The 14,407-nt window shown below is 61.9% G+C and overlaps 1 protein-coding gene across 4 annotated transcripts; it reads left to right on the plus strand.

Annotated features, from left to right (window-relative positions):
- Positions 1-1,065: 1,065 nt before the first annotated feature.
- CHRD (chordin) lies at positions 1,066-9,814 on the plus strand. Of its 4 annotated transcripts, none has more exons than XM_051818844.3 (23): positions 1,069-1,358; positions 1,600-1,703; positions 2,098-2,227; positions 2,334-2,462; positions 2,550-2,649; positions 2,739-2,826; positions 3,147-3,288; positions 3,392-3,532; positions 3,615-3,697; positions 3,774-3,921; positions 4,048-4,154; positions 4,276-4,395; positions 4,957-5,113; positions 5,431-5,651; positions 6,050-6,163; positions 6,483-6,761; positions 6,840-6,933; positions 7,056-7,112; positions 7,358-7,461; positions 7,865-7,967; positions 8,327-8,481; positions 8,608-8,707; positions 9,349-9,814. In XM_051818844.3, the coding sequence occupies exons 1-23, from the start codon at positions 1,211-1,213 to the stop codon at positions 9,402-9,404; spliced, it is 2,880 nt and encodes a 959-aa protein (XP_051674804.3). In that variant the 5' UTR covers positions 1,069-1,210; the 3' UTR covers positions 9,405-9,814. The 4 variants fall into 4 exon arrangements, 2 of the variants coding, with proteins under 2 accessions (XP_051674804.3, XP_051674805.3); XM_051818845.3 differs by having other exon boundaries at positions 9,352-9,814; XR_016233201.1 differs by lacking the exon at positions 5,431-5,651 and having other exon boundaries at positions 1,066-1,358; positions 9,352-9,814.
- Positions 9,815-14,407: the final 4,593 nt, after the last annotated feature.

Genomic DNA, 14,407 nt, shown 5'->3' on the forward strand with positions numbered 1-14,407 from the left:
TCTGTTCCTTTGCTTTCCCCTCAGTCCTGGTCTCCCCATAGCCCCTGTCCTCAGGGGCCTCCTGGCCTGACCTTGTTCCCGGCACACCCCCTGCCCGCACAGGTTCCTCCCCAGGCTTTCTCCTGTCTTCCTCCCCAGGATGGGGCTGCCTGCGAGGGAGCATGGCCTAGATCCCGGAATTCTCTAGTTCAGCCAGAAGAGATTCCTCCTGAGATTAGGAAGGAGGGTGCTGGGACGGCTGCGGGGATGGTGGGTGTGTGGGGGTGGGAGGGCATGGGGGGGCAGCCACTACCAGGAAAGGGCGTTTGGGGAGTAGGCTGGAGAGGCAGAGGGGCCCGCAGGAGAGGGCAAGAGATGATGGCCGGGTCCACCTGGGAGACGCTGTCACTGGACAGAAGGAGCACCCTGCCTGTCTTGGGAGCACTGCAATGAGAAGACACCTGGGGGCAGTGAGAGAGAGGGTGGTGCTGTGGGCCGGGCTCCAGGGGACATCCGCGGATGGACCTCTCCCGCTCCTTGTCATCCTGAAAGGAAAGTCTTCATCCTTGGGTAGGAGCAGGGTCCTCACCCTGGGACCCTCGGGGCCTCAGGCCCAGCACCCGCCCCTGCCTAGCCGGAGACTCCCGACCTGGGCCTGACATGGACACCTCGGGGTCCGGCCATCCTGTGGCCGCCAGCAGCGGGGGGCTGCAGGCCCGCCTCTCCTCCCCCTCTAGGCGCCCCCAGGTCCTTCCCCTCCCCCTCCCCCCTCCGCTCCCCCTTCCCCTCCAGCCCCTCCCTCCTCCCCTGCCCGGTCCCAGCCCCTCCCTCCCCTCCCCCACTCGCGATCCGGGCCGCTGCCGCTGGGCCGGACCCCCCGGGCTCAGCCCGGCCCCTCGCCGAGCCGCCGCCGCCGCCCCGTTTGCTGAGGAGGAGGCCCCCGGCCGGGGCGTCGGGCGCGGGGCATAAAACGGGCCGGAGCCGGCGCCCGGGGCACTCGAAGCCACATACGGCCCGGGTCAGCGCCCGCCCGGCCGCGCTCTTCCCGGCCGCTCCGCCCGCCCCTCCCGGCCCGGCGCCGACTCCGCGGCCGCCCGACGAGCCCCTCGCCGCACTGCCCCGGCCCTGGCCCCGGCCCCCTCCCGCCGCACCGCCCCCGGCCCGGCCCTCCTCCCTCCTCCCGCGCCCGCGCCCTCCTCCCTCCCGCCTCCCCAGCTGTCCCGTTCGCGTCATGCCGAGCCTCCCGGCCCCGCCGGCCCCGCTGCTGCTCCTCGGGCTGCTGCTGCTCGGCCCCCAGCCGGCCCGCGGCGCCGGCCCCGAGCCCCCCGCGCTGCCCATCCGTCCCGAGAAGGAGCCGCTGCCCGTTCGGGGAGCGGCAGGTAGGTGGGCGCCCGGAGGTGGGGGGGTAGACGCGGGCGGGGAGTCGGCTCCGGGCAAGTCCGCGCCCGCCCGGAGGGGCCGGCGGGGCGCAGGTGGCTCGCACGGCGGGCGGCCCGGAGGGGCGGGCGGGGGCTGCGGGGCGCGCGGTGCCAGGGGCCCCCCGGGGCCCGGCGGGCAGCGCCCGGGGCGGGCACCCGGCACGAGCTGGGCAGCGGCCGCCAGCCAAGCCCGTCCCTGCAGGCTGCTCGTTCGGCGGGAAGGTCTATGCCTTGGACGAGACGTGGCACCCGGACCTGGGGGAGCCCTTCGGGGTGATGCGCTGCGTGCTGTGCGCCTGCGAGGCGGTGAGTGGACGCGGCGGCCGCGGCCCGGGCCCTCACGGGTTGGGAAGCGCTGGGCTCCCGAGCCGGCGGCGTGGATTCGGAGCTGGTCCGCACACCCGAGCGTTTGGGGGTGTTGTCCTGGCCGCCCGCCCTGCGGGTCTCAGGTGTTGACTCATTGATCACCCGCCATGCGCGCGGCTCTGCGCCGGCCGCGTCTCCCCTGTCACTTAACTTAAAACTCTGCTAGAGGGATCCAGTTCTTTTCCCAGATGGGGAAGGCAAGGCCCAGAGAGGTTAGGTAACTTGCGTAGGGCCACGCAGCCTGGAAGTGCGCGCCGTCCTTGCCGCGCTGCGCCGGCTCGCTCCCCTTGGTCATCGAGAACTGACTTGCTTGTCCCGTTTTCTCCCCGAGCAGCCTCAGTGGGCTCGCCGTGCCAGGGGCCCTGGCAGAGTAAGCTGCAAGAACATCAAGCCCGAGTGCCCAGCCCTGGCCTGCGGGCAGCCGAGGCAGCTACCGGGACACTGCTGCCAGACCTGCCCCCAGGGTAAGGCCTGCTCCGCAGGCGGCAGCGATCCCAGGTCCTGGGCCACTTGTTTCGGGGCAGCTCGCCCAGCGCGCGCTGAAGGCGGTGTCCCTTAACCCTGGCACAGAACGCAGCGGTGCTGAGCGGCAGCCACCGGGCCTGTCCTTTGAGTATCCGCGGGACCCCGAACACCGCAGTTACAGCGACCGCGGGGAACCGGGCTCGGAGGATCGGGCGCGCGGTGAAGGCCACACTGGTAGGCGGGGCCCGGGGTAGGGTCGTGAGGAGGCCGTATCGCCAGCGGCAGCTGACAGTGCTCAGTCCATCTTTCCTCCCGGTGCAGACTTTGTGGCGCTGCTGACAGGGACGAGGTCGCAGGCGGTGGCACGTGCCCGGGTCTCACTGCTGCGCTCCAGCCTGCGTTTCTCCATCTCCTACCGGCGGTGAGGGGAGGGGGTGGGGAGGAGGAGATGAAGGAGAACAGGAGGTGGGGGGGCTGGGCCACCCGGCTCACCTGCCCTCTCCTCTCCAGACTGGACCGGCCCACCAGGGTGCGCTTCTCTGACCCCACTGGCAGCGTCCTGTTTGAACACCCCGCAGCCCCCACTCAGGACGGCCTGGTGAGATGATACCACTCATGAGTGCTTGCCTGGTCTAGGTGCTGTGCTGAGAGCGCGTGCCCTGCTGCCTCCTCTGGTCTCCGCGAGAGCCCAGAGCGAGAAAGATGCCCATTTTATAGACGAGGGATTTGTTCAAGGTCACGCAGTTAGGGAGTGGTAGAGCCAGGACCTGAACCCCAGCATCAGGTTCCTGGGCCCCTTCCTAAGCTTCTTAGGGGGGCTCTGGGGGCTCCTCTCCACAGACCTTCCTCTCCAGGCCGGGGCCTTGGGGCTGGCCTGTGTGCGTCCTGAGCGCAGGGCCTCTTGTCTCGATGCTCCAGGTCTGTGGGGTGTGGCGGGCAGTGCCTCGGTTGTCTCTGCGGCTCCTCAGGGCAGAACAGTTGCATGTGGCACTCGTGACACCCACTCACCCTTCAGGGGAGGTCTGGGGGCCTCTGATCCGGCACCGGGCCCTGGCTGCAGGTAAGGGGAGCCAATGGCCCCTGGGTGTGCAAGTCTGAGTCCCAAGGTGGGTGGGCCGAGGGGAGGATTTTCTGGTGGCCTCTCATGGCCCTCGCTCCCGCAGAGACCTTCAGCGCCATCCTGACTTTGGAGGGCCCCCAGCAGCCGGGTGTAGGGGGAGTCACTCTGCTGACGCTCAGCGACACAGAAGACTCCTTGCATTTTTTGCTGCTCTTCAGGGGGCTGCTGGACCCCAGGAATGGGGGTAAGCGGGCTGGGGAGGAGAGAGGGAGCAGAGGAGGGGAGCACCTTTCCCAGAGGAAGGGCCACACGTGCGACTGTTGCAGGGCCGTCCCGGGTTCCCTTGAGGCTCCAGATTCTACACCAGGGGCAGCTGCTGCGAGAGCTCCAGGCCAATGGCTCAGCCCAGGTATGTGAGGTTGTGCCTCGGCTGCTGCCAGCTCTGGCTTCTTGCTGGTGCCCACCGCGCCCTGCTCTGTCCCCAGGAGCCGGGCTTCGCCGAGGTGCTGCCCGACCTGACAGCACAGGAGATGGACTGGCTAGTGCAGGGAGAGCTGCAGATGGCTCTGGCGAGGACAGCTGGGCCGGAGCTGCGCATCAGTGGGCACATTGCTGCCAGGCAGAGCTGCGATGGTGAGGCAGGGTGGGGCTAGCACCCGCAGACGTGCCAGGGAAGGGACCAGGATGGATGTGGGAAAGATCCTGGGGGCCAGGGCTATGAGTGACGGTGCAGCAGCCCTGCCACAACCTGTCTTGCAGTCCTGCAAAGTGTCCTTTGTGGAGCTGATGCCCTGACTCCTGTCCAGACTGGGGCTGCTGGCTCAGCCAGCCTCACACTGCTAGGAAATGGCTCTCTGATCTATCAGGTAAGAGGGGCTGTAGGGGGAGAGGAGGGTAGCAGGGAAGGGCCTGGACCTGCGATGGTTCAGGTCCCGGGCTTTCAGCGTCACTCTACTTAATTTGCCTTCCTCCAACCCTGCCCATCAGGTGCAGGTTGTAGGTACAAGCAGTGAGGTGGTGGCCATGACACTGGAGACCAAGCCTCAGCGAAGGAACCAGCGCACTGTGCTGTGCCACATGGCTGTGCTCCGCACAGGGGGACATATGGTGAGGGCCCCAGGGCCCATGTGCAGGGATGCCAGTGTGGGCTGGGGGAGGCTAGGTTGCATGAGCAGGGATGTTCAGTCTCCTTCACTCGCTCAGGGCTTCTCTCCCTGATTCATTTGTTCATCTGACACATTTTTAGTGAGCTCTAGACTAGGGGCTGGAGTGCATGGAAAATCAGATGTGGCCCTGTCCTCAGTGAGCTCACCCTCAAGTGGGAGAAAGTAGACAGGAGAGTAGTGCAGTCGCCCAGGTCATGCTGAGTGCGAGGGCACTGGCTGCTTCCGCTTGGGTCCTTCCACGTGCCAGCTGCTGTCCTGGTGGCCTTTCCTATGTTTCTGGCCTTCACAGTACCCGTTTCATAGCTGAGGGAGGGAAGGCTCAGAGAGCTGAAACTCTTCAAGGCTGTTACATAGCTAGGAGGCACTGGAAGGCGGGCCTGCGAGGTTCTGGTCCCGCATTCCTGGGGTGTGAAAGCGTGCATGGGTGTAGCGAAGGCTGCAGAACCTTGGGCTGATGGAAAAGCTGAGGGGCCTCATCCTTCCCCATCCCCCAACCTCCCAGACTGCGGGTGTCTGCCCTGGGCTGGGTGCCCGAGGGGCGCACATGCTGCTGCAGAACGAGCTGTTCCTGAACGTGGGCACCAAGGACTTCCCGGACGGCGAGCTGCGGGGGCACGTGGCTACCTTGCCCTACAGTGGACACAGCGCCCGCCATGAGAGTGAGTGCCCCGGGGGTCTGCCTGCTCTTTGACGTCCTCTGACCTGTGACTCAAGCATGTGAGAGATGGTGGCAGAGGTCAGACCTGGTGCGTGTTTCTTTGTGCCTGAGCTCCGGCTTGGCCTCTGGAGAAGGTGGGGACTCCGGCAGACTGCTTGTTGCCTGGTGCAGAGTCTAGACTTGCTGATTCCCAGGCCCTGGGCCTGTGGACGGCGCCTTCCAGCTCGTGGAGTCTGTGTTGGGGGAGATGGGGTGTGCTGGGACCGAGGGGCTTCTCTGGGCCGCCTTCTCATCTGTCACTTCTCTGTCTGGACCCAGCACTGCCTGTGCCCCTGGCAGGAGCCCTGGTGTTGCCCCCTGTGCAGAGCCAGGCAGCTGGGCATGCCTGGCTCTCCCTGGATGCCCACTGTCACCTGCACTATGAAGTGCTGCTGGCTGGGCTTGGTGGCTCAGAGCAGGGCACCGTCACTGCCCACCTCCTCGGGCCTCCTGGGATGCCAGGACCCCGGCGGCTGCTGAAGGGATTCTACGGCCCAGAGGTGAGGACGTGATGGTAGCATGAGGCTTGGAAAATTTCTGATTTTGAGCTTGAAGGGCCTGTGGTGGGGGAAGCAGAGAGCGGGGCAGCCTGGGATTGCGGAGCTGGCATGGGCTCAGCAATCAGACAGACCTGGGTATGGACCTGCCTCTGCCTCTGCTTATCCACTCTCCTTTCTATGCCCTCCTCCTGCGGCTTCCTTGGGTACTATGTGCTATTCTGTGGGAGGCGTTGCTCTGGACTTGGACCTCAGAGCCCCACTCAGTCTGGAGGGGCTTGGCCACCCTAGGGAGAGCTTATTTAATCTCCCTGGGCTGTTTCTTCACTTGCTAATGGTGGTGGTCGTAGGGGAACAGGAGGCGGGCCCTTCCGTATCTTGTTCCATCCCTCCCTCTGCAGGCCCAGGGTGTGGTAAAGGACCTGGAGCCTGAGCTGCTGCGGCACCTGGCTCAGGGCACTGCCTCCCTGTTGATCTCCACCAAGGGGAGTCCCCGAGGGGAGCTTCGGGGGCAGGTAGGAGTTCTGTGGGGATGACATGTGGCTGGCATGTGGCTGGGTCCTGGCAGCGGTGGCTTGCTGCCTCTAAACCCTGGGGGTGGGGGTATCAGCCTCCCTGGCTGTGGGAAGGACCATGCCAGAGAAGGTCCATGGGCGGACTGCAGCCCACAGCCCTGTCCCTGGTGGCTGGATAGATCTCTGTGGCTAAATACACCCTCCCAGGGCACCATGGGGTTTTGGGGGCAGGGGTATGGCCTGGGGGCTGTCTGGCTGCCACTGGTGGAGACTCAAGGGGCGGGGGCCCTGCGCTACCTCAGTAGGCCTCTCCTCCCAGGTACACATCGCCAATCACTGCGAGGTGGGCGGCCTGCGTCTGGCCGCAGCTGGGGCCGAGGGTGTGCAGACACCTGGGGCTCCGGATGCAGCGGCAGTGGCAGCTGCATTGCCAGCACCACCCCCTGTGTCTGGTCCTGAGGTCCCAGCACCCGCCAAACCTGGTGGTCCTGTGCGGCCCCGAGACCCCAACATGTGCTTCTTCGAGGGGCAGCAGCGTCCTCATGGGGCACGCTGGGCGCCCAACTATGACCCGCTCTGCTCCCTCTGCACCTGCCAGGTAGGAGGCCCTACAAGGTAAACTGGGTCCCAGTGTCTAGGGCAAGGTACCCCCTCAAGCCCCTGCCTCTCTGTGCAGAGACGGACAGTGATCTGTGACCCTGTAGTGTGCCCACCACCCAGCTGCTCCCAGCCGGTACAGGTGCTGGACCAGTGCTGCCCCGTGTGCCCGGGTGAGTTTCCTGCAGGAAAGGAGAGGGTAGTAGAGGCATCAGCCTGGTGGGGGATGGGCCTTCGAGGGAGGACTGGACCGGTGGGGTCACTCTCTGCCTTCACCATTTCTGTGGCTCCACAGAGAAACAAGATGTCAGAGAGCTGCCAGGGCTGCCTAGGAGCCGGGACCCGGGAGAGGGTGAGCTGGAAGGGTGCGTGCAGGAGTGGGAGGAGCCAGAGGAGCCACTGGATTGGAGCAGGACGGGGACAGTTAAGGGGTGGGGCTGACACCTGCAAGCCTCATCAGTGTTACTGATCCATGGGTAGGGTAGGCCCTGGGGTTAGGCTGGCGTGGGTGCCTGAGGCTCAGGTCTTGTTTGTGGACCCAGCTGATGAGCTCAGGACTAATGGCATCTGGGCACTGTCCCCCTCCCAACCCTCCAGGCTGCTATTTTGATGGTGACCGGAGCTGGCGGGCAGCGGGTACCCGGTGGCACCCCGTCGTGCCCCCCTTTGGCTTAATTAAGTGTGCTGTCTGCACCTGCAAGGTATGGCCGCCCAAGCTTTTCTGGTGCCATAACCCAGCCGGCTCTGCAGAGATGGGGAGGGGGCTGCCAGGAGAGGGGAGCCCATGCTTGGCCTGGAAAAAATATGGGCAAAGTCCCCTAGGCTCTGAGAGTTGGCTTCCTGTTGGGCCAGGGAAACAGGGGTGCTGGGTGTGAGTCCTGCTCTGCCAGCAGAGCAGCCCCACGTGACCCCAGGCATCTTCCATTCCTCCCCAGAGCAGGTGCGGTGGCACCTGCCAGGCGGGGTTACAGTGGGGACTGAGCTGAGATGGGCAAAGCCGGGCCAGGCCTCTGGGGCACCTGAGGTGGGGAAAGGAGAGGAGAGAAGCAGGAGGCTCTGAGCTGCCCTCCCTCCTGACACCCCTCACTCCACGGATCCCTACAGGGGGGCACTGGAGAGGTGCACTGTGAGAAGGTGCAGTGTCCCCGGCTGGCCTGTGCCCAGCCTGTTCGCGCCAACCCCACAGACTGCTGTAAACAGTGTCCAGGTGAGAGGGGAGCAAGGAGGCCCGACCTTTGGAGTTGGGGCGGGCCTTGTCCTGGCTGAGGGTGGAGGGAGGGGGCTTCCCAGCCAGTTCAGCCTGTGTTGAGTGCTGCTTTGTGCCTAGCCTGGAGCCAGGGCTCTCCATGCAGTGCAAAGAATGTGGGGTTCTAGAGCCTGCCCTATCCATCTGTCTGTCCATCCATCCATCCACCCGCCCACCCACCCATCCACCCATCCACCTTTCCTCCGTCCATCCATGTGTATCCCCTGCTCGGTGCCAGACACTGCTAGGTGCTGGGGACTCAGAGAAAGAAAACCTGGTTGGTCTCTCGGGCTGACCCCTTTCTGTTTCCTTCTCAACAGTGGGATCAGGGGCCCGCACCCAGTTGGGGGACCCCATGCAGGCCGACGGGCCCCGGGGCTGCCGTTTTGCAGGGCAGTGGTTCCCAGAGAGCCAGAGCTGGCACCCATCGGTGCCCCCCTTTGGAGAGATGAGCTGTATCACCTGCAGATGCGGGGTGAGTGGGGAGAGGGTCTGTGTGACACGGGCCCCGGGGCCTGGCCTGGAGTCAGAAGACCTTTCTAGGCAAGCTTCCCTGCAGAGGCTGAAGGCCACCCTCAGTGTCTGCTCTGCCCCACCCCAGGCAGGGGTGCCCCACTGCGAGCGGGACGACTGTTCACTGCCGCTGGCCTGTGGCTCTGGGAAGGAGAGTCGGTGCTGCTCCCACTGCACACCCCGGGGGTGTAAGTGAGGGATTTGGGGGTGGGGTGAGGGAGCCCCAGGAGCAGTGCAATCTGCTTCCCAAATGCCACTCCAGCCCACTCTGTCAGCACCTTGTGGAGTTGATATTTAGTTCTTTTTCTTTTCTTTTCTTTCCTTTTCTTTCCTTTCCTTTTCTTTTCTTTTTAAAAAATATTTATTTATTTATTTGAAAGGCAATGTTACAGAGAAGGAGAGACAGAGAGGTCTTCCATCTGCTGGTGCACTCCCCAAATGGCTTCAATGGCCGGGGCTGGGCTAGGCTGAAGCCAGGAGCCAGGAGCTTCATCCGGGTCTCCCATGGGTGCAGGGGCCCAAGTGCTGGGGTCCTCTCCTGCTGCATTCCCATGCACATTAGCCAGGAGCTGGATTGGAACCGGCATGCCCATATGGGATGCTGGCACAGCAGACGGCAGCAGCCTAACCTGCTACGCCACAGTGCCAGCCCTAGTTCCTTTTCTTTAAAATGAGATTTCTGAAGCTCAGAAGAATTAAGCAAGACTGAGGTCACACAGCTTAGAAAACTGTGACCTGTCTTGGCCTCAGAGCAGAGGTGCCCTGCTCTGCCCTGCATGCCCGCCTGTTCCCTCTCTCTTCCTCCCACATTCGTTCCCTCTGTCTCCAGCAGCCCCAGAGACCAGGACTGTTCCGGAACTTGAGAAAGCAGCCGAAGGCTCCTAGGGAATGGCCGGAAGCTGCATGACCAAGAGGACTGGGCTTGAGCTGGGGGAAGGGGCAGCGCCGTGGACCCCGCGTTCTCCTTTGCGGAAACCCAGTGCCTTTGGCTCCTCCGACCTGCCTCTTCTGCCCACCCCACTACCTCTGGGCACCACCTCCACGGGGGGCGAGCAGCCAGGCCAGGCCCAGGCCGTCTCCACCCCGACTGCTGGCCTGCCCACCCTGGCCTGTGCCCTGAAGCCCAACCCCTTTCCTTTTGTACATAATGTCACTGGCTTATCGGGAGTTTAATTTATCCTCACTCAGCACCAAGGGTCACCCCCTTCTCCCCCACTCCACTCCTGCTGCCCCTGAGCTGAGCAGAGTCATTGCTGGAGAGTCGTGTATTTATTAAAACATTCTGTTTTTCAGTCTTTGCGCCTGAGGTCGGCTCTGTGTGGCCAGGGTCTGGTGGGAGGGGCGGGGAGCTCTGGCTCCAGGGGCTTCCTCCAGCCCTAGGGGGGTGGAGGAGACCGGATGGGGTGCAGTTGGCCCTCTTGCCTGTGTTCTGCATGGGCGCTTGGGACTGTGCTGGAGACAGGCTAGGGCCTCGGGCCTCAGGCCACCTGCGGCAGGGTGCAGACTCCAGCGTCATTACCCGCATGGCTGGCATTCTTGCTGACTCCATGTTTGAAGTCGCTCCAGAGAGAGAAACAGAAGTGGTGCCAGCCTCTCCGTCTTTGTCCAAAGGCAGGCAAACACTTTCCTTTTATTCTTCTTTCCTGGAAACGAGTTGTGTTCTGGACCCGTTCTGGGTCCAGAGAGGCTGGAGTCAGCTCCTGTGTAGCCCTTGGCTGAGCCTGTCTTGATGTGAAGCAAGCCCTCCTCCTGTCCCCGCTTCTCCACCCCTCCCATTCCTGCGGGCTCCACGGGCTCCAGGGGAGTGAGAGAACAAGGGCAGCTCATGTACCTGCAGACCTGTCACTGTGCACTGAACCTGGGATCTGGTGATGGCCGGGGCAGGGAAAGTGGCCAAGCCTTGCTTAGCAGGCAGGCGGGATGTGGGGAAGGAGTTACCGCCTCAGGCGGGCGAAGCCCGAGGCCCCCAGCCGTGAGCTAGCTGAGTCCCTGAATTTCTGTGAACCTGTCTCACCTCTGTGAAACAGACACCAGCTCCCTCTCAGGGCTCAGTCAGAACCTGCGCCTTACACAGCTCAGGGCCTAGCATGCTTTAGTTGGAAATGGTGCTCCAGCTGAGGAGGGACCACAAACTTTTTTTTTGACAGGCAGAGTTAGACAGTGAGAGAGAGACAGAGAGAAAGGTCTTCCTTTTTCCGTTGGTTCACCCCCCAAATGGCTGCTGCAGCCGGCACAGCGCGCTGATCTGGTGCTTCCCCCTGGTCTCCCATGTGCGTGCAGGGCCCAAGCACTTGGGCCATCCTCCACTGCACTCCTGGGCCACAGCAGAGAGCTGGCCTGGAAGAGGGGCAACCAGGACAGAATCCGGCGCCCCGACCGGGGCTAGAACCTGGAGTGCCGGCTGCAGGCGGAGGATTAGCCTAGTGAGCCGTGGCGCCAGCCAGGACCACAAACTTTTAAAAAATTATTTGTTTGAGAGTTAGAGGGACACAGACAGACAGAGGTCTCATCTGCTGGTTCAATCCCCAAATGCCTGCAAGGGTCAGGACTGGACTGGACCAAGAACCAGGAACTCAATCCAGGTCTCCCAAGTGGGTGGTGGGGACCCAGCTGTTTGAGCCATCCCCTGCTACCTCGCAGGGTGTGCAGTGGCAGAAAGCTGGAATCGGGAGCGAGGGCTGGGACTCAGACCCAGGCACTCTGAGAACTGCCAGACCACACACCTGGCCCTGGAGATGCACTCTCTGGGGCTGGGCTGCAGCGAAAGGCAGGGAGTAATGTGGGGCGGAGCGTGGTGGTGGCTGCTGTTACATTTGGCCTGATCTCCTGGATCACGGGGGACTGAGCGGCCAGGCTCAGGGTGAAGGGGATGACTGCCTTGGGCCAGAGCCCTGGCTGTGAGCAGGAGGATGGTGAAGGCCAGATAGGGATGAAAAAGCAGGCGTCAGCCTGGGGCTCAGCACTGGGAACGGAGCACAGCAGCAGGTGCGACGTGATGGAGGATTTGGCCCGGAGATGGGAGCACTGACAGGCTTGTCCTCCCTGGTGCAGGCGCTGCTGGGAAGTCTGCGTCTTAGATTTAACTGTGCTTGTTTCTGATGCTCACAAGGCTAGGGGCGGGGAAGAGGTAGCGAGCGAGCCGGACGCTGGCAGTGCCCCACGGGCTGGCTCCAAAGGTCCCCAGGAGAGTTCAGAGCAGGCCTCCGTGAATGTAGCTGAGCGAGTGCATGTGCCACTCATGAAGCAGAGCAGAGCAGAGCAGAGCACTGTCTGTCCTCTGCAGGTGGGAGGCCTTGAAACACCTTTGCTGTGCTAGCCTGCCTTCCCACCAAAGCTGACCGGTCCCCAGGCTCCGTCTGAGCACCAGGGAGGTGGTGCGGTGACCCAGGAAGGCCTGCCTGGGCAGCTGGGGAGGGACTGCTTGTGACTTCTTGGAAGCCCTGGCACACAGGGACTTCCAGAGGGCACCCCATCCATTCCCCGTTAGGTAACGGCACAGCCAACAGAGAACCCTTTCCAAAGCAAAGCAAGCCAAAAAGAACTAGAACAGCAACAACAAAAGCCAAGGAGGGGCCCGTTTTTCTGGGTAGAGGATTTTGCTGTCTCCAAACAGTTCCTGGTAGGATCGCAAACTTGGTCTCTGCTGCTGACTACAGTGAGACCTTGCACTGAGACGTCTTTGACGGGCTCTCCAGGCCTCTCCGGCAGAAACAGCCAGAAGGTCACACACAGAGGCGCTGCTTGGTTGGAGAGATGGCAAGAAGACTCCTCCACATCCAGCCCTCGTCTTGGCCGTGTTCCACTCTGGGACCAGTGTGTATGCATTCCTGCGGTGCCCTTTCCCGCTTTTCCTATGCCAAGTCCGGATGCGCTCTGCCAGGTGATGAAAGCCACCTGTTCAGGACTATGGCATGGTGCACGGCCAGCAGCCCTCAGTTCATTTCTGGCCAAGTCCCCGGAGCAGTGACTGTGCAGGTTTTTGAATATAAGTGACTTATGGCAGGGACTTAAGAACGGTAGTTTTCAAACCGTGGTCATGGACGTGGGAAAGGGCCACTGGCCAGAGGGAGAGATGGGGGCTGTGGTGGCTGGACTGACCTGGGGAACCTCCTGCCAGTGGGGAGTCCAGGCCCACACTTGGCGTTTATGACAGCTGCTCAGCTATATTTCAGAGACGTCATTGCATCTCACCCCTTAATCTTGTATAATAAAAACACCCCCCACCATGTTCTGTCTTAATGGGTTAAGCCGATGTGTGCAACTACAGCATCTCATGTGGGCACCAGTTCCAGTTCCGGCTGCTCCACTTCCAATCAGCTCCCTGCTAATGTGCCTGGGAAAGCAATAGAAGATGGCCCAAGTGTTTGGGCCCCTGCCGCCCATGGGACAAACATGTGTTGGATCACAGATGATGTGTGCAGGAAGAATCTGTGTGTATGGGATACACACATGTGTACTTTAGTTAAGTCACAGGAAAATGGCATGAAAAGATGAGTTTATTTTAGTGCAAGAAAAGGAAACCTATGAATAGATTTTTTAAAAAGTTTTATTTATTTACTTGAAAGTCAGAGTTACACACAGAGAGAAGGAGAGGCAGAGAGAGAGAGGTCTTCCAACTGGTTCACTCCCCAAATGGCCTCAATGGCTGGACCTGGGCCTGTCTGAAGCCAGGAGCCAGGAGCTTCTTCTGGGTCTCCCACGTGGGTGCAGGGGCCCAAGGACTTGAACCATCCTCCACTGCTTTCCCAGGCCACAGCAGAGAGCTGGATCGGAAATGGAGCAGCCGGGACTAGAACCGGCACTCACATGGGATGCCGGCACTGAAGGAGGCGGCTTTACCTGCTACGCCACAGCGCTGGCCCCAGATTCTTTTTTTAATAACACGGTTTCTTTATTGGTTATATGGCCCTCTTTTCTAGGCTATAAAATAGATGTTCAAGAGAGGGCAATAACTAATTCAGTAAACATTTTTGACCATCGATTTTGTATTAAGGAACATGTTCTTCAGTAGATGTCCGGCAAATAATAGTGTATTTCAGTTTGAACAACCAAGATGAAATAAGAAACATGCGTGGTTTTTCGAGAATTTGTCTTTTCCATGAACTTTTTTTTTTTTTTTTTGACAGGCAGAGTGGACAGTGAGAGAGAAAGACAGAGAGAAAGGTCTTCCTTTTGTCGTTGGTTCACCCTCCAATGGCCGCTGCGGCCAGCGTGCTGCAGCCGGCGCACCGCGCTGATCCGATGGCAGGAGCCAGGTACTTATCCTGTTCTCCCATGGGGTGCAGGGCCCAAGCACTTGGGCCATCCTCCACTGCACTCCCGGGCCACCGCAGAGAGCTGGCCTGGAAGAGGGGTAACTGGGACAGAATCCGGCACCCCGACCGGGACTAGAACCCGGTGTGCCGGCACCGCTAGGCGGACGATTAGCCTATTGAGCCGCGGCGCCGGCCTCCATGAACTTTTTGAAGCCCCCTTTATCAGGGGTGGGAAATGACTGTTGTGCTATGAGAACTGGAGCTCCCACACCTCTGCACGTGCAGGGGAGGCAGCAGGGCACGTCCCAGGGAAATCTGACTTTCCTCCTCGAAAGTGCCTGGGGAGGCACAGAAGCAGAAAATCTGGCCTGCCAATGCGATCCCTGATCCTCAGCTGGTGGGTTGGGGGTGGGTTGGGGTGGGCCTGCATAGCCAGGGGGGCTATCCCCTGGCGGGCCAGGGCCCCTGCCATTCTTCGGTAGGAATCATTCACAACTTCTCCTGTCTCCCTGCCGTGGCGGGGCTGGCTCATCGGCTGGGCTGTGGCTTCCTGTGATACCCTGGAGCTTCTCACCCTCTTCGAGAGCCCGTCATGCTCTTTTGAGGTCCCTGGTCTACAGCAGGGACAAAGGT

Source organism: Oryctolagus cuniculus, chromosome 4 (assembly GCF_051225735.1).
Source record: "Oryctolagus cuniculus isolate XC-2025 breed Fujian yellow rabbit chromosome 4, ASM5122573v1, whole genome shotgun sequence".
Lineage (NCBI taxonomy): Eukaryota > Metazoa > Chordata > Mammalia > Lagomorpha > Leporidae > Oryctolagus > Oryctolagus cuniculus.

Coding starts and splice junctions, on each gene's coding strand:
- CHRD (XM_051818844.3), top strand. CDS start 1,211: ATGCCGAGCCTCCCGGCCCCGCCGGCCCCGCTGCTGCTCCTCGGGCTG. Junction 2,463..2,549: donor GCGCGGTGAAGGCCACACTG/GTAGGCGGGGCC, acceptor CTCCCGGTGCAG/ACTTTGTGGCGCTGCTGACA. Junction 7,462..7,864: donor GTGCTGTCTGCACCTGCAAG/GTATGGCCGCCC, acceptor GGATCCCTACAG/GGGGGCACTGGAGAGGTGCA.